Genomic DNA, 19,080 nt, shown 5'->3' with positions numbered 1-19,080 from the left:
ATATTAATGGCTGCATGTAATCATGCTGACTTCTTTTCACTCTGTAGATCTCCATCAATATGCTGCTAAGTTTAGTAAACCGGAAAGATGGAAAGGACGCAGATGGTGGCAGTGAGGCGGCCACAACCAAGAAGAAGAAGAAAGAGGGGGGTCTGTTGCTCAGGCCTATCATCTGCATCTGCAATGACCAGTTGGTATTTTCTACAATTACTACTTTACAGCTGTCCATAGTGCAATAAAGTGGGTTATCACCTACCCACAGGATAAGGTGATAGAGATATATATATATATCTCAATCATTGCTTGGAGTCTGACTGCTGGGGTTTGAGGGGAAATTGCGCTTGCTGTGAGTCCCGGTCTTTCAAGCACTGTATGACTCCATTCTCAGGTCACATTTGGGACCCATGTACTTGAGACCATCCTAGCAGGCAACCTGTATAACTTTTTCTGTGGATAGATAAACATATCTAATATTTACCCAATCCCTTTTAAAGTGTCACTTTAAAAAAATAAATCGACATGTCAAAAGTTTTGGTCATCCTGTGAGCCCCTTTTGTGCAGCAAGAAGTCGAGCAGTTCACCCTCCTCATTCTAGCAATCGACGGAGCTCTAAACACTCAGAACCCGACTCATCAAAACCTGTGACCTATCAAATGTATTTTCAAGCAGCATTGGCACTTTAGGTGTCAGGGAGTGTACACATGGGTGGGTAAGATGCGGCTTTTGCACAAATTTGCAGTAGCAAATTGGCACCAGTTTTATACTTCTCAGTTGTTTATTTTCACCCTTTAGTGTAAATTATTCAGCAGCGGGGAAATCCCAGGTTATGGTTAGCCGAGGCTTTAATGCTCCTGACCTATTATGACAGCTTGTAGTGTGAATGGCTCCCTGTAGCAGTCTGTGACCTCTCCTCTCTGTGCAGGTATGTGCCAGCTCTCCGTCCTCTCAGGCAGCAAGCGTTCATGTTGAATTTCCCTCAGACGTTGCCCTCCAGGCTGGTACAAAGATTATATGAGGTTAGTGCAAATCAATTGTCAGGTTTGCTTCTCCTGCTCTTCATTTCCATTTACCTCTCCCAGCACATATTTCCAGGCGACATAACCAGTATTTGCAGTGTTTGTCGGCTATGGGAATGTTTTCAGGGTTTCACAACTAGTGAGAAGTATTTGTACTAACTAAATCGCATCCTAAAATGTTGCTGTGTTTTGCTGCATGAGCTATGCTTACAGAGACTCTGTCCGTAGGTTTATGGTGTCCTATCTCAGGGTAGCTTAAACTAGTGACAGAGAAGCTGAACACTGTTCTGTGCAGCAGATTCTGAGATAGTTCTCTCCATTATGTGCATGAGCTCAGTAGTCCTGGATATTCATGAGAAGCAGGAATCTTCGCCCACCAGCTGCTGATTGGCAGTTATCTATCCATGCTGTGTATAGGCAGTCAGCTGTCAATCAGCAGCTGGAGGGTGGGGAGAGGGGTGTGGCAAGAATCATATTCTCCTGCATATTAGGAGAACGGCTGAACAGAATGATGTAAATAATACACCGATCTGTTCAGCATTTATATCACTAGTTAATGCTGTCCTCATTTAGGGCAGCATTAACCTAGTGACAGATTCCCTTTAAAGTTTCTAGTCTTACCTAGTATACCTAGTATGATCAATTAGAGATAATATGCACTGATATCAGCCATAACAATAAAACCAGTTACAGATGACGTGAATACCATGGATTAGGGACAATGACATTTACCATTGATGGGATTCATTCAGCAGCACATAAGCATTGACTTGTTTAAGTCGATGTTGGAATATTAGTCTGGTGGCTTTAATGTTACGTCTGATGAGCGTTTTATACTTTGTTTTATGTTTCATATGTTTTGGTTTTTTTTTCCTTATGCCATGGTTTGGTTTTGCAGATCACTCTTAAACAGGGCATGAAAGCAGACACCGGGGCGCTTATGGCTTTGTGTGAGAAGACGGATAATGATATCCGGTCCTGTATTAATACCCTGCAGGTATGGGACCAGATTATACTCCTTGAGAACAAAAGTAGAGATATGTCCTTTAGAAAAACTCATAATATACCTAAAATATTAGCAGCTTTATTATCCTCTTCCCTCCTCAGCCACTTCTCGTTTTTGCACTTTTTTTTTTTGTCCTCCTCGTGTTTAAAAAGCCATAGCACTTGCATTTTTTCACCTAAAGACCCACATGAGCCCTTATTTTATGTGACACCAATTGTACCTTGGAACGACAGACTTAATTTTTCTATAAAATATGCTGCAAAACCAGAGAAAAATTATTTGTGTTGTGAAATTGAAAAAAATTCTTTGATTTTAGTGGGGTGGGGGTTGGGGTTCATGTTCACGCTGTTCACCCTGTGGTAAAACTGACATGTTATCTGTGTTCTTCAATACGGTATGATTACAATGATCCTTATAACGCTTTTATTTTTTGATCTATGGGGCTGTGTGGCGTGTCATTTTTATGCGCTGTGATCTGTACTTTCTATCAATACCTTATGTATATGCGACTTTTTTTTATGACTTTTTTTACATTTATTTTAATTTTTTTCAGATTTTATGTGACAAAAATCTGAGATTTTACAATTTGGTGTTTTTTTTTCGCTTACACCATTTACCGTGCAAGATCAGTAATGCGATAATTTAATAGGTCGGGAGAATTTGCATGCAGCGATAGAAAACATGTTTAGGGTACGTTCACACATACTGGATCCGCAGCGTATTTTCTGCTGCGGATCCGCAGCAGATTTCATTTAAATAACTGAACACAGCATCAAATCTGCACCATCAAATCTGCTGCGGATCCTGTAGGTGTGAACGCACCCTTATTTTTATTTCTAAAATTGGAAGTGAGGGGGGGGATTTTTTTAATTAAAAATCTTTTTTTATTTTCACTGTAACTTTAAGACTTCTACTAAAACTGATCTCTCATAGAGATCAATGCTTTATTACAATGTGCTGCTGGAGCCCATAGTAATGAAGTGCCGAGCCAGCATCAGCGACATTTAGGGGATGACCCCTGGGCCGCCCAGAATCAGGGATCACCCCCTCCGCAATTGTGTATACCGTGGTTATGACACTTACCTCATGCTTTTATGGCATGTTTCCTTCCTTACACATTTTATTGGGGATATACTCCTTATGCATATATGCCTGCATCTTCTCCCAGAATACCCTTATGATGTCAGGTATGCCCCACCCCCATGTCATGTTTTATGTTTAATCAAAAAAGGTGCTAATACAAAAACTGTTGTGACAAATGTGGCGTAATACATACTATATTATGAGGATGGTCTCTGCTGGAAGTGCTGCATCATACACTGGCAGTGTATCCTTCCAGGCCTCTCTTATACAGCTTTGCTGTGCACATATATCCTTAATGCTATAAAGTAATGACCTGGAGCTGAAGTATACACCTAGTCCCGCCACAGGTGATCATTGAACCATTTATTGTGTTCGTTTTCAGTTCCTGCATGGCAAAGGAAAGAAAGAACTGAACATGCGCACAGTCCAGACCATGAAAATTGGGCTGAAGGATCAGAACAAGGGTTTGTTCTCTGTATGGCAGGAAATCTTCCAGCTTCCTAAAGTCCAGAGGTATGAATGCATACATTCCTGTTAAAGGGGCTCAAGGCCATGCCATCACTTTATGATCAATGAGGTCAATCCTAAGGTCAATACTGTAGGTCCTTGCTTCTCGAGATCACTGATGGTTCCTAGATCAGCACTGTGGCCCCTTTAGTTTTAGGGCGGGTTGGTCCTCCACTGATCATAAAGTGAGAGCATCTCCGTGATACAACATCACTTCATGACAATATCCCTTTAAGATCCTTTATTAACGGTTTACAGGTCAGTAGTTATTTAATGCCTGATTTTATTTCTCTAGAAAGCGCATTGGGCAAGATGTTGCTACCCCAGATCTTCAGCTGCTCCTTGGGGGCAGCAATGACCCCCTCAATATATTGGGCAGAACTCCATTAAGTGCTTTGGCCCAACGATTCCATCATATATTGCATCTGACTACAGCTACAGGAGAGTATGAAAAGCTGACAATGGTGAGTGCAGATTTAAAGGGATTTTCCTATATATCACCCTATATATGGACCTCTCTATTCTCACAATCAGTGGGGGTCCCAGTGATTGCACCCCTCACATGCATCCTCCAAAGATAGAGAATACATGTTCATTCTTCACCAAAGTCTATGGGAATTTAAGGGGTTAAAGGGGATTGGAAAACACAGATACTTGAAGATACTGCACCACACCTGTCCACACCTGCAGTTTTTCTTAAGCTGGGAAACCCCTTTAAGAGAATCCCTGGGTGAATGTCCTTAGATGTTTTTGTATTGACCGTAGACAACAAATGCTTTTACAATGTACATTACGGTTTCTGGAAAATGACCCCCTAACCCCTAGTTCCTTTCCTCAGGGATTATATGATAACTTTTTAAACATGAAAGTGAAGGAGTCCAGTTTCGGCACTGTGGTTTCCGCTTTGGATTGGTTGGGATTCACAGACATAGTAAACACGGTGATAATGCACGGACAGAACTTCCAGCTGATGAGATACCTGCCATTCCTTCCGGTCGCCTTCCATCTATTCTTTGCGGCTTCCAATGTCCCTCGCATTGCTTATCCAAATAGCCACTATGAGGTAAGTCCGAGAGTCTTGCTTTAAGGGAAAAAAGTACACAAAACACTAAGCTATAGCCTTAGCTTACCTTTCTGCAATCCCCCAGTGTCCTACTGGTCTCCATAGTCCCATGATCAGTTATTGGCTGAGCGGGCTGTCACCCCTCAGCTGAGTCCACCTCTGAAGTGGAGGCGGGATTGTGTCTGGGGGAAACCAGTGGAGTGTAGAGAGGTAAGCATAGCTTCTTTGTTTTCTTTATACTTGCAGCCAACATATATAATGTTTTCTAGAAAACCCCTTTAACTGGTTAATGACTCCATCCAGACCTAGGACCAGACACAGTTATACACCCATTATTCTAAATAGACAGTTTCCTAGTAGCAACAAGGGAAGGTTCATACATCACATCGTTGACTCCTTATGTGTGTGTCTCCCAGCATGCCCGGAGACTGTCAGACCATGCTGGGAGGAGTTTTGCAACAGCTAAGGAGCCGCAAGTTTGTTATATACTGTGGAAACTGAAATACTATATAGGTGATCCCCATCCTATGGTCTTCCAGCTGTTGCATAACTACAACTCCCAGCATGCTCCTGTACGTTCCGTATTGTAGTTTTGCAACAGCTGCAGAGCCAGAGCTTGGGGTCATTGCTATGTAGTTAATAGTAAAGAACCTCTTACATTTTAGCTATTTTTCTCTCCTCACCTTCACGACGGCACCATAGGAGGATGGGTTATACCCTAGGGACAGGAAAAAGCACGAGAGGTTAAAAGCCCCTCCCTTTCCTCCCAGCACCAGTGCTTTTTCCTGTCCCATTAGGGCAGGCACGAGAGGGAGGGGATCCGCGTGAAGGCGAGGAGAGATCCCCTCTAAGAAGAAAAAAGACTTACCATGGCCGTGGGATCGATCGAGGCCTAGGCTTCCTTCCTCCCAAACAGACGGCCAGCCGTAGGGAGGAGCAGTTCCGTCGTTTCCCGGGGGAGCCTCGCACTGTCTCCAGGTACTCGGCAGTAAGGGGGGGACCCGAATTTTTCGCTCCCCACCGGTGGATATGGGCAGACGGGATCCCGGCTGTGGGAAGGCCGCGTCGCCTCACCTGTGACGTGGACGCCGCGGCGCTCGGCGCATGACGCGGAGGCTGCGGCGTCCTACGTGTGACGTAGGACGCTGCTGGTGACGTCAGGACGCTGTGTCGCCCGCGTGTGACGTGGAAGACCGGCGCTCCGGAGATGACGTCAGACGCCGTGCGCTCCACTTCCGGGACCGCACAGTTTAAATCTTCAGCGCGAGCTGGTCGGATCGTCTCGCTGTTGGTGATGGATCCCTCCACGTCCGACAAGACTGCTACGGCGGTAACTGTGAGTAGTGTACCGGCTTCGGCCGCTTCCGCATGCGCAGCTCTGCATTCAGCACGCTTCCCATGCAAACTCTGCAGGTTTTTTCCTCTGAAATCAGTGCATGTCTTCCACTATGGGTGATATATTACATTGATAGTACAAATTACCATGAGGATCTGCTCCACTCTCAATCTGTATATGGGTGCAGGAGAAATTATGATATATATTACGGGTATATACATATGGGTATATATACATATATAGATATATATACTCGCTATGGCTATACAGCCAGTGTGGTGGTGCTTACATTGGGTTATCATCTTCTTAAATCTGATGTATATATATATTGCTTATCCTCCTTAGGAGACTAAAGAATCTAATCCTAAGAAGGATAAACCTAGAACACCAGAGAGGAGATGTGGGAACTGCAATGCAAAATTGTCATCCAGTTGCAAGAAAAACATCTGCCCATCTTGCATTGGGGAAATCATAAAGGAAGACAGATCATCATTCCTGGAAGATATCAGGAAAATGATGAAGGAGGAGATTGCTACATCTATAACTAGACTCCCTCCTCCTCCTCTGCCGCTACCTCCACCTACCCCTCCTCCTGCTCCATTAGACCTAAACCCTCCTCAGGTCTCCCCGGTCCATCAGGTAGTATCCAATGATGCACCGGTAGATATCATGTCAAGTTATTCTGCTTCTGTAGCAGCTTCAGAAGAAACTACATTATCCAGGAAACGTAGGAGACACTCATCCGCGTCTTCTGATGAATCTGGTCAGATTCAGGAATCAATAGAAATGAGCGATAATGAGACTGAACAGAAAGAAGAAATAAGGAAGTACTTCTTTCCCTCAGAACACACCTCTGCCCTACTCAAAGCGGTCAGAGATGCCCTGAGTGTAGAACAAGTTCAGGAGCAGGTAGCCCCTAAAGATAAGATGTTTCAGGGACTGAAAGCCAAGCAGAAATTGGTTTTTCCAGTCCATGACACATTACAACAGTTGATCACTGATGAGTGGGCAGAACCAGAAAAGAGGTTACAGGTGCCCAGCGAAATTAGAAGACGGTTACCCTTCGGGGAAGAAGATACGTCTAAGTGGGGAGATATTCCTAAAATAGACGCACAGGTAGCCAAGACCACAAAAAAATCCTTATTGCCCTTTGAGAATTCCTCTCAGCTCAAGGATCCCATGGACCGTAAAGCGGAAAGCCTCTTAAAAAAATCCTGGGAAACAGTATCGTACTCATTAAAAAATAACGTTGCTGCCACCTGCGTTGCCAGGGCCCTCCATGTTTGGGTAGAACAGCTAGAAGGCCATTTAAATGATAAATGTCCGAGACAACAAATAGTGGACTCCCTACCCCTACTAAAAGATGCCACTGCATTTTTAGCTGACGCCACAGCAGAATCCATCCGATTCGCAGCTAAGGATGGCGCACTAACCAATGCTGCCCGCCGGGCGCTTTGGTTAAAAAATTGGACCGGAGATAATACCGCCAAATCAAATCTGTGCGGTATACCATTTGAAGGTCAATATGTGTTCGGAACACATCTGGATAAAATTATAGAAAAGTCGGCAGATAAAAAGAAGGCCTTACCAGAAGAGAAACCCCCACAAAAGAAACAACAGTACAAAAGACCGAGGTTTCAGGACAACTACCGCGGTAAAGGGAAAGGGGGCCGCTGGAGTTACTCCAAGGGAGGGAAAGGGAGAAATATTTTTTTCAACCCCAAGTCCTCCCAAGACAAACAGTGACACCGGCCCGGTAGGGGGAAGACTGAAGGACTTTTCAGATGTGTGGACATATATTACCAACAACAACTGGGTAACAAATATCATCAGGGAGGGCTACCGAATAGAACTAACTCACCCTCCCCCACACAGATTTACAATCTCACGTCAGTCTTCAGATCCCCTACAAAAAGAATTAGTGAAAAGCGTGAGGAAGTTACACAGTATGGAAGTAATCTCCCTAGTTCCACCAAAGGAGAAAGGAGCGGGTCACTACTCGAACTTGTTTCTAGTAAAAAAAAACCAACGGCTCCTTCCGTCTAATTATAAACCTAAAACCATTGAACCAATATGTCAAATATCAGAGGTTCAAGATGGAATCAATACAGACGACAACACCCCTAATAGCGTCCAGGGCATTGATGGCCTCCATAGATCTCCAGGACGCCTACTATCATCTTCCAATACACCAGGATTCCCAAAAATATCTAAGGTTTGCGATTCTCATAGGGAAAGAGGTTCGTCACTATCAGTTCAGAGCTCTCCCGTTCGGGATCTCCTCGGCTCCAAGAATCTTCACCAACGTGATGTCAGAGGTGATATCTTTTCTCCATCTCCAGGGAATAAATATCGTGGCCTACCTGGACGATCTCCTCATCATAGCAGACACACAAAAGAAGCTGATACAAGATCTGGAGACAACTCGCAACCTTCTAACATCTCTAGGGTGGATCATCAACGTCGACAAATCCGACCTGGTACCATCTCACAGGAAAGTGTTTCTAGGAATCCTCCTAGATTCAACCCTTCAGACGTCATTTCTTCCGGAGGAAAAAATACAAAAGATCCTCACAAAAATCAGGAGACTAAAGAACAGCTCACTGACGTCTGTGAGAGAGGCAATGTCAGTTCTAGGCTCAATGACTTCATCCATCCCAGCGGTGCCTTGGAGTCAAGCCCATTCCCGATCACTTCAGGCCCAGATTCTAAAGACCTGGAACAAAAAACCTTCGGGATTAGACAAAAAGTTTTCCCTCACCCCCAAGACGAAAAAATCACTTCGCTGGTGGCAAGGAAGAAAGAATCTACAAAAAGGGGTACAGTGGAACCCTCAACCCAAGGTAATAGTAAAAACAGACGCAAGCCAGACAGGTTGGGGAGCCCAAGTCGGGACCCAATTCTTTCAGGGGATTTGGGACACAAACGATTTAAAAGACTCCTCAAACCTCAAAGAACTCAAGGCAGTCAGGAATTCGTTACAGGCGGCTCAAAACACCTTAAAAGACACCCATGTGCATGTTCTATCGGACAATGTCACCACGGTAGCTCACTTAAGACACCAGGGCAGTGCAAAACACAATCCCCTATGGTCAGTTTCAAAACAAATATTCACTTGGGCAGAGTCTCATCTTCTGTCTCTCTCAGCAACCCACCTGAAAGGGACAGAAAATACTCAGGCAGACTTTCTCAGTCGCCACCAGGTTCATCCAGGGGAATGGTGTCTCAAAGATCAGATCTTCCGTCAACTAGTAGAACGCTGGGGGAAACCCGAGATAGATTTGTTTGCCACAAGAAAAAACAAGAAGGTGACAAACTTCTACTCACTGAACCCATCAGACCATCCTACTGCAGTAGATGCCCTGACACAAAATTGGAAGGTAAAAATAGCTTACGCCTTTCCTCCCATCCCACTGATACCAAAGGTGCTCCAGAAGATCAGGGATCAGGGAATAAAGGTTATTCTGATAGCTCCATACTGGCCGAAAAGGAGCTGGTTTGGCCTCCTCAAGACACTAGCAGTGGAGGAGCCAGTCCTACTTCCACAAGTAACCGACCTTCTCTTTCAGGGTCCGATTCTCCATCCAGAACCAGAGAAACTACAGTTGTCTGCATGGATCCTGAAGAGACAATATTAAGAAGCCGAGGCTTATCAGAGGAGGTAATATCCACCCTCATGAAAAGCAGAAAGAAGGTAACTAATTCCATCTACCTAAAAGTCTGGAAGGTGTTCTCCTCTTGGTGTAAATCTCCTCCACCAATTCCGGCAGAACCAAACATAGCCCAAATCCTGGACTTCTTACAGGCGGGACTGTCTAAAGGCCTTAGACCAGCCACCCTTAAAGTACAGGTTTCGGCCTTATCGGCAATCTATGACACAAATTTAGCTGACCATAGATGGGTCAAAAGGTTTATAAGAGCTGCGTCTAGAATTAATCCTAAACCTCAGACTATTCATCCGCCATGGGACCTGAATATAGTCTTAGAAGGCTTAACAAAACCTACCTTTGAACCCATAACAGACATTAATATAAGACTTCTTTCATACAAAACAGTCTTTTTGGTCGCGATATGCTCAGCCAGGAGGGTGAGTGAAATCCAGGCCTTAACTATCCGTAAACCATATTGTACTATCTCAGAAGACTGTATTACCTTAAAAACAGATCCTTCTTTTCTACCTAAGGTAGTTACAGAGTTTCATAAGAATCAGGACATTATCCTTCCATCATTCTGTCCAAATCCCAAAAATTCATTAGAAGAAAAATTCCATACTCTAGACGTTAGAAGAGCAGTCCTACAGTATATGGAAACTACGGCTCCCTGGCGAACTGATCAAAATCTATTCATCCAGTTCCAGGGAAAAAACAAAGGGAAAAAAGTCTCAAAAAGTACCATCGCCCGATGGATAAAAGACTCAATAACAGAAGCCTATAAAGCTCAAGACCTACCTTCTCCCATTAATATAAGAGCTCATTCTACTAGAGCGATGTCCACATCATGGGCCGAAAGGGCTTCGGCCTCTCTGGAACAGATCTGCAGGGCCGCGACATGGTCGTCCCCCCACACATTTTCAAGACACTATAGACTACTTCTGCAGTCAAGGGAAGATCTGTCCTTCGGCAGGAAGGTGCTACAGGCTGTGGTCCCCCCCTAAGAGTAATGGTTGGTATTGCTCCTATGGTGCCGTCGTGAAGGTGAGGAGAGAAAATAGGATTAGTCTTACCGGTAAGACTGTTTCTTCGAACCTTCACGACGGCACCAGTATCCCTCCCTAGTATTGTATGTTAATATGATACTCACGTGGTGCTATTGGTTGTTATAAAGGCACTGGTGCTGGGAGGAAAGGGAGGGGCTTTTAACCTCTCGTGCTTTTTCCTGTCCCTAGGGTATAACCCATCCTCCTATGGTGCCGTCGTGAAGGTTCGAAGAAACAGTCTTACCGGTAAGACTAATCCTATTTTCTGTCTGCATTACCCCAGTTAACCTGTAGATGGCACTGAAATACCACCAGTACATGGAATATGGTGTAATTTACTTGGACTTATTAACTGCGACTAGGACCCATTAGGACTTGCACATATCGTGGTTGTATTTAAGGACCTAAAGGGCACATAGTTCAGGTTGTTATGAAATAATTGAGAGTTGCTGCAAAGAATGACTGCGGCTTTGCGTGACCGCCCGTATCAGAGCATTACATTTAGACATTTGTTTTATTTGTGTGTGAGAAATGCGACACTTTACTGCAGTATTACTAAATAAAGAGCACCGTTTACCCTTTGATATCATAGGTGTATAACTCCATTGCTCTTTAAAAGGGTTGAATAACAAGAAATGTAGATGAATGTATCAGCTCACCATGTGTGCAGCAGCCGGTAGTGCTGGTCCTCATTAGTTCTGGAGCAGGTGAAGACAAGGAGTCCTGGCCATTTTCCGGTGGCAATATGCAAAAAGTGGAAGTCCACAGCTCCAAGTAAAATATAAAGTCTTTATTAGAAAATCATCTTAAAATTCAGTACACAGAATACAAAACACGCCGACGCGTTTCAGGACATGGTCCCTTAATCATGGCAGATTTAAAAGGGTTATCCAGCGCTACAAAAACATGGACACTTTTCCCCCTCCCTTGTCTCCAGTTCAGGTGTGGTTTGCAATTAAGTTCCATTTACTATAATGGAACTGAGTTCCAAACCCCACCCAATCTGGAGACGAGAAGGGGAAAAGTGGCCATGTTTTGTAGCGCTGGATAACCCTTTTAAGGTTACAAACCCACTTGGCGGGTCTGCAGCGAGTCTCCATGCTGCGTTTTTGCAGCGAGACTCGCTGCAGATCCCAGCCCTATGCTTTTAATGGCAGACAAACACGCAGCAGGGATGTACATCCTTGCTGCGAGTTTGTCTGCAGCCCTCCCCATTAACCCCCCGGCCGCCGGAGCTGATACTTCACCTGATCCCGGCTCCGGCGGTTCCCGATGTCTTCAGCAAGCCGGAGCGGGGACCAGGTGAAGTATATGCTCCAGCCCGCAGCCCCGGCCGCCCGATCGCCCCCCTGCAGCCCCGGCCGCCCGATCGCCCCCCCGCAGCCCAGAACTGGGGAAAGGAGACTGAAAAATAAAAGGTATGGAAGCAATTGTTAGTCTCTTTATGTGCAGCAACATTTCAAAAGTTATGTTTGAGTGGAATACCCCTTTAAGTGTACCTCTAATTCCTGCCCCTTGCCTGATCAGTGGGGAGTTCCTCTATCAAACTGGAAGTTCAGGTTTGTTTGGATCCCAACATGCAATGAGACTGTAATGCACGCAACCCCCATTGGATCCAGTGGGGCCCTGTGCATTACATTCTGTACTGAGAGAACGTTCCAGTAAGTCATCAAGTTCCCTGCTGCGGCACCTCTACAGGAAGTAGGAAGCATTACACAGAGTCTCCTCACATTAGTGGGTTGTCTGTAGGGCAGGACCTCCAAGTGAGGTAGATGAGAATCCCAAATAGAAGTCCCTCTGACACTTGAGTAAAAGTGGCTGTACGTACAAGTGGAGTCGGCTGGAAATTCTGCCTGTCCTATTTCTTCAATGGGATTTCTCTTGCGCCTCTCCTGTCTGCTCGTACGTTCAGCCTCTCTTACTCAGTGTACAAGGGCCCTAATATAGAACATATATAAGTATACAACATTAGATTAGATAGACTAAATCATCTATGCTCTGTATACAGGCCCAATCCAAACGGAACCAGATGCAGAATCTTCTGAGCGCCATGGTGTCTGATATCGCTCCTGTCATCCGCTCACGTGTTGGACCCCAGTGCCTGGTTTTGGATGCCCTTTGTCTTCTGCTTGACGTCATCTCTCCAAAGCTGCGGCCAGTGAGTACCAACCTGTTCATGTATCCCTTATCTAGAGTCCTTTTATTAGAATACTGCCTCTGATGTCTAGCGGATGTTTGTACCATCTGAACATCACCCTTAAAAGGGTTGTTCACCAAAAATGTTTTTCTTTCAAATCACCTGGTGCCAGAGATTTGTAATTTACTTCTATAAAAAAAAAATCTCAAGTCTTCCAGTACTTATCAGTTGCTGTTATGTCCTGCAGGAAGTGGTGTGTTCTTTCCAGTTTGAGAGCAGGAGAGATTTTCTATGGGGAATTGCTGCTGCTCTGGACAGTTCCTAACATGGACAGAGGTGGCAGCAGTGAGCACTGTAACACAGTGGAGAGAATACACCTCTTCCTGCAGGACATACAGCAGCTGATAGGTACTGGAAGACTGGTGATTTTTTAAATAGAAGTAAATTAGAAAATCTCTGGTACCAGTTGATTTTAAAAAAAATTGTTTGTGAACAACCCCTTTATAGGGCTAAAACATTTGTAAACGCATTTGCTCTCTACTAAAAAAAAAAAAAGAATACTTCCAAGTTCTATTTCAAAGGACTCCCCTGTCATCATGGTAGGTGTTTGAGCTCTAGTAGGGTATTAATGGATATATGGCAATTGCAGATCCATTTAAGTTGACATTGTTGGGGATTTTCCTAGATTTCCACTAGATAGACGTTGTCCAGTGTCTTATTGGTGGAAGTCCAGTTGCAGGGATCCCCACTGATTATGAGATCATTGCGCCAATGTTCCCCGGTTGAACAACAAGGTAGTCAGAGATGTGATCTGTTGCTCCATTCACCTATGCGAGTCTAAAAGTGATAGCCAAGAACAGAGCTATGATTCTTAGGGCACATAAAGATGAATGGCGCTACAGCTCGCACGTCTGACTACCTCTGAGGCATAAACCCCATTATTGTAATCTTTGGGTATCCCAGAGGTTGCTCCCCCACCGATCAGACCATCGTTACCGATGTCCTTGCATCCCTTGCTTAAACTGCATACATTACCTATCCATGTTCCAGGGCTCTTCCTGCGCTCCGCTTCTCCCCGGGCCCTGCACGCTGCAGCTTCAGAGTGGCCTGTCTTAGCTGACAGGCCGCTCTGAAGCTGCAGAGCACAGGAGGAGCCCTGGACCATGGATAGGTAATGTATGTACTTTGCAAATCGTCAGCTGCCGGCCGTGCACTGCTATTACACGTAGCGATGTGCGGTTGGTGCCCAACAATTATAGTTCCAAACCTATATCATTGATCAGCCGATCATTGTGTTTAATATGCGGAACGATAATCGGCCGAATAGGGCTGATTATCGTTCCGTGTAATAGTACCCTTAGGGTCCTATTACACTGAGCGATTGTTAACGACCAACAATAAATGATTGCAAACGAGATTGTTTATCGTTAACCTGAAATCGTCCACCACATTACACAGAACGATAATCGTTAGTTACGATTGTTACTATGATTGTTATTGCCATCGTTACTATCATCGTTTATTCCTTCTGATCCCAGAAAAACGATGGACAATGTGCAATTACACTGAACGATTAGTGAAAAAACGCGGAACTTGAACGAACGTAGAATTAGAGTGAATGAGTAACAATAATTTTAGGTTCAAATCTAAATGACCGATCAACGTCATACGAACGATTTTTCGATCGTTGCCTGCAATTACACAGAACGATTATCGTTTAAATTCGAACAATTTAAAGATTTTTTTGCATGATAATCGTCCCGTGTAATAGGGCCCTTAGTGTAGCCTCCGTAGTTCTTCTCCAGCATAGTCCCCTGCTCCTCCCTCACATTGTTCTGGCTTGATCCGTCCTGACAGCCCTCTCTCAGCGTTGTCTTGACTCTGGAGGTGTCACACAAGGTCATCGTCTCCCCCCGGGGGTCTGAGGTTATTTTCTTTTTTGTGCTTTTTATAGACCCGTAAGCCCCAGGCTCATATCCTTTTAATTTAATTGTGATTGAAGTGAACAAAAAGCAATTTAATCTGCGTCTCTGGGTGAGCCGGGGGGCCAGGCAATTACACCGAAATCTCAGCTTCTTAGCCTTAAAGTCACCGACCCTGTATTCTGGGTCTCGAGGAATCGAGGTACTTGTTGTCTGTCTTGTCTGTAGCGGACAAATCATATGAGGAAGTGCTCAGAAATATGGGATTCTGTATATGATGTCGGGAACATTGTGTTGTATATTTTATTGTGCATGATGCATGGTGGGTGACCCCAAACCTGCCACCACCTCCATGGAGTATAGGAACGTCCCTCATTGCAAATATACAGCTGCATGCTGGGAATTGTAGTTATACGATAGCTGGTGAGCCACAGGTCATCCTATAGGTTGATTGAGTTTAATAGATCATTCCCCATGTAATCTATTGTGGCCATGTGCCCGTGTCCACCTCCGTCTCTGCCCCCTACCTGTGTGCACACTATCTATATGTTTCCTTTAAGAAAAAAGTGTGCACAGCTCCTGAGTGATCGATGCTTGGAAGCCGCTCCTGTGTCTGCTCACTTTCCTGGATGAATAATTGATGGCCAATAAGTGTTTGTAAACAGGAAATCTATACCCCCTCCCCCCCCACCCCATCTCTCTAGCCGTACACGTGGACCTGAGCAGTGCCCAGTCCCGGCATTGGCCTCCGCTCCTGTCCTGTATACTGGAGGAGGATGTTATTTATTCATGAGGCACGCTAGATGCTACACTGCCCCCTGCTGGGCTCTAGAGTAGCGGAAGGAGCAGCTCTTTCAATCTGCTCTGTTGCCCTCCTTCCATGACTTTGTCACTTCCTCTGTTTTTGGCACTGTATCTCTGTCTCTTTTTCTCTCATTTACTCTTTGTTTTCCTATCTGTTTCTCTGTCTTTCTCAATCTACAGTCATGGCCAAAAGTTTTTCTGTGTGTTTGTCAGATGTTTTTATCACATACAGAAATATAATTGCAATCATATTATGGGTAACAAAAGCTTATACTGACAGTTAGAATGAGTTGCAGTGTTTCGCCTTCTTCTTCAGGCCCTCTGCAATTCTTCCCGGCTGCTCTCAATCAACTTCTAGACCAAATCCTGACTGATAGCCGTCCATTCTTGCACAATCAATGCTTGCATTTTGTCAGAATTTGTTGGTTTTTGTTTGTCCACCCGTCTCTTGATGATTGACCACAAGTTCTCAATGGGATTAAGATCTGGGGAGTTTCCAGGCCATGGACCCAAAATCTCTGTTTTGTTCCCTGAGCCATTTAGTTATCACCTTTGCTTTATGGCAAGGTGCTCCATCATGCTGGAAAAGGCATTGTTGATGGCCAAACTGCTTATGGACGGTTGGGAGAAGCTGCTCTTGGAGGACATTCTGGTACCATTCTTTATTCATGGCTGTGTTTTTAGGCAAGACTGTGAGAGAGCCGATTCCCTTGGCTGAGAAGCAACCCCACACATGAATGGTTTTAGGATGCTTTACAGTTGGCATGAGACAAGACTGGTGGTAGCGCTCACCTCGTCTTCTCCGAATAAGCTGTTTTCCAGATGTCCCAAACAATCGGAAAGGGGGTTCATCAGAGAAAATGACTCCCCCCCCCCCCCCAGTCCTCAGCAGTCCACTCCCTGTACCTTTTGCAGAATATCAGTCTGTCCCTGATGTTTTTTCTGGAGAGAAGTGGCTTCTTTGCTGCCCTCCTTGAGACCAGGCCTTGTTCCAAGATGCACTCACACCTGTCTGCTGCCATTCCTGAGCAAGCTCTGCACTGATGGTAGCCTGATCCTGCAGCTGAAACACTTTTTTAACAATGGAACCTCTCTCCTTGAAGCTCTTGATGATGCGATAGATTGTTGACTGAGGTGCAATCTTTCTAGCTGCGATTTCCCTGTTAGGCCATTTTTGTGCAATGCAATGATGACTGCACGTGTTTCTTTAGAGATAACCATGGTTAACAGAAGAGAAACAATGATGCCAAGCACCAGCCTCCTTTTAGAGTGTCCAGTGGTGTCATTCTTACTTATCACCTGTGTTAATGGAGCAATCACTGAAACTATGTTAGCTGGTCCTTTTAGTGAAGGGCTGCAATGATGTTGTAATGTGTTTTGGGGGATAAAGTTAATTTTCTAGGCAAATTTTGACTTTGCAAGTAATTGCTGATAAGCTGATCACTCTTTATAACATTCTGGAGTATATGCAAGTTGCCATTTTAAAAACTGAAGCAGTAGACTTTGTAAAAATTTATATTTGTATCATTCTCAAAACTTATGGCCATGACTGTATTTCTTTCTCTCCCTTTTAGAGTTTGTCTATGGTTTTTTCTCTCTGTATCTCTCATATTCTCAGTCTCTGTATCTCTCTAATTCTCTCTCTGTATCTCTCTCCTATTCTCAGTCTCTGTATCTCTCATATTCTCAGTCTCTGTATCTCTCATATTCTCAGTCTCTGTATCTCTCATATTCTCAGTCTCTGTATCTCTCATATTCTCAGTCTCTGTATCTCTCATATTCTCAGTCTCTGTATCTCTCATATTCTCAGTCTCTGTATCTCTCATATTCTCAGTCTCTGTATCTCTCTCCTATTCTCAGTCTCTGTATCTCTCTCATATTCTCAGTCTCTGCATCTCTCTCCTATTCTCAGTCTCTGTATCTCTCTCATATTCTCATTCTCAGTCTCTGTATCTCTCTCCTATTCTGAGTCTCTGTATCTCTCTATATTCTCAGTCTCTGTATCTCTCTATATTCTCAGTCTCTGTATCTCTCTATATTCTCAGTCTCTGTATCTCTCTATATTCTCAGTCTCTGTATCTCTATATATTCTCAGTCTCTGTATCTCTCTATATTCTCAGTCTCTGTATCTCTCTATATTCTCAGTCTCTGTATCTCTCTCATATTCTCAGTCTCTGTATCTCTCTATATTCTCAGTCTCTGTATCCCCTATTCTCAGTCTCTGTATCTCTCTATATTCTCAGTCTCTGTATCTCTATATATTCTCAGTCTCTGTATCTCTCTATATTCTCAGTCTCTGTATCTCTCTATATTCTCAGTCTCTGTATCTCTCTATATTCTCAGTCTCTGTATCTCTCTATATTCTCAGTCTCTGTATCTCTCTATATTCTCAGTCTCTGTATCTCTCTCATATTCTCAGTCTCTGTATCTCTCTCTATATTCTCAGTCTCTGTATCTCTCTATATTCTCAGTCTCTGTATCTCTCTCATATTCTCAGTCTCTGTATCTCTCTATATTCTCAGTCTCTGTATCTCTCTATATTCTCAGTCTCTGTATCCCCTATTCTCAGTCTCTGTATCTCTCTCATATTCTCAGTCTCTGTATCTCTCTATATTCTCAGTCTCTGTATCTCTCTCATATTCTCAGTCTCTATATCTCTCTCATATTCTCAGTCTCTGTATCTCTCTCATATTCTCAGTCTCTGTATCTCTCTCATATTCTCAGTCTCTGCCTCTCTCTCTCATATTCTCAGTCTCTGTATCTCTATATTCTCAGTCTCTGTATCTCTCTCTATATTCTCAGTCTCTGTATCTCTCTCTATATTCTCAGTCTCTGTATCTCTCTCTATATTCTCAGTCTCTGTATCTCTCTCTATATTCTCAGTCTCTGCCTCTAATTCTCTTGGTCTAGCTTTCTGTTCCTCTCTCACTTTCATTCTCTCATTCTGTCTGTCCGGTCTCCCCCCCCCCCCCCCCCCCCCCCCCCCCCTCTTTCTCAGTTCTCTCGTTTCGTTTCTCTCTCCTTCTCTCTCACTCATCCCTCGGTCCATCTATCTCTCATTCTCTCGGTCCATCTATCTCCCTTTCTCTCTGTCTCTCTCATTCCTCAGTCTGTCCCCCACCCTCTCTCTCTGTCACTCTAATTATCTCGGTCCATCTCTCTCTCCCTCCCTCTTGGTCTGTCTCCCGCTCCGTCTTCCTCCCTCTCTATCATTCTCTCGGTCCACCTCTCTCTCTCTCTCTCTCTCTCTCTCTCTCTCTCTCTGTCACTCTCATTCTCTCGTTCCATCTCTTGGTCTGTCTCCCGCTCCGTCTCCCTCCCTCTCTCTCTCCTGCTCCGTCTTCCTCCCTCTCTCTGTCAGTCTCTCTCCCTCTCTCTGTCTCCTGCTCCGTCTCCCTCCCTCTTGGTCTGTCTCCCGCTCCGTATACCTCCCTCTCTCTGTCAGTCTCTCTGTCTCCCACTCCATCTCCCACTCCATCTCCCTCCCTCGCTATCATTCTCATTTCTGTC

General features: G+C 44.5%; 1 protein-coding gene across 2 annotated transcripts in view; it reads left to right on the top strand.

The window, feature by feature from the left end:
* Positions 1-19,080, top strand: part of CHTF18 (chromosome transmission fidelity factor 18) — a 35,182-nt gene that overhangs the window by 8,344 nt on the left and 7,758 nt on the right. For both annotated transcript variants that reach the window (XM_069982143.1, XM_069982144.1), the window contains exons 11-17: positions 48-190; positions 923-1,016; positions 1,915-2,013; positions 3,488-3,618; positions 3,908-4,076; positions 4,451-4,675; positions 12,716-12,865. In XM_069982143.1, coding sequence (XP_069838244.1) covers positions 48-190; positions 923-1,016; positions 1,915-2,013; positions 3,488-3,618; positions 3,908-4,076; positions 4,451-4,675; positions 12,716-12,865 — 1,011 coding nt within the window. The remainder of the gene's footprint in view (positions 1-47; positions 191-922; positions 1,017-1,914; positions 2,014-3,487; positions 3,619-3,907; positions 4,077-4,450; positions 4,676-12,715; positions 12,866-19,080) is intronic.

The sequence above is a fragment of the Dendropsophus ebraccatus genome, chromosome 9, assembly GCF_027789765.1.
Source record: "Dendropsophus ebraccatus isolate aDenEbr1 chromosome 9, aDenEbr1.pat, whole genome shotgun sequence".
Classification (NCBI taxonomy): domain Eukaryota; kingdom Metazoa; phylum Chordata; class Amphibia; order Anura; family Hylidae; genus Dendropsophus; species Dendropsophus ebraccatus.
Note: the sequence above shows the minus strand (reverse complement) of the source record. Positions and strands in the feature narration are given on the sequence as shown.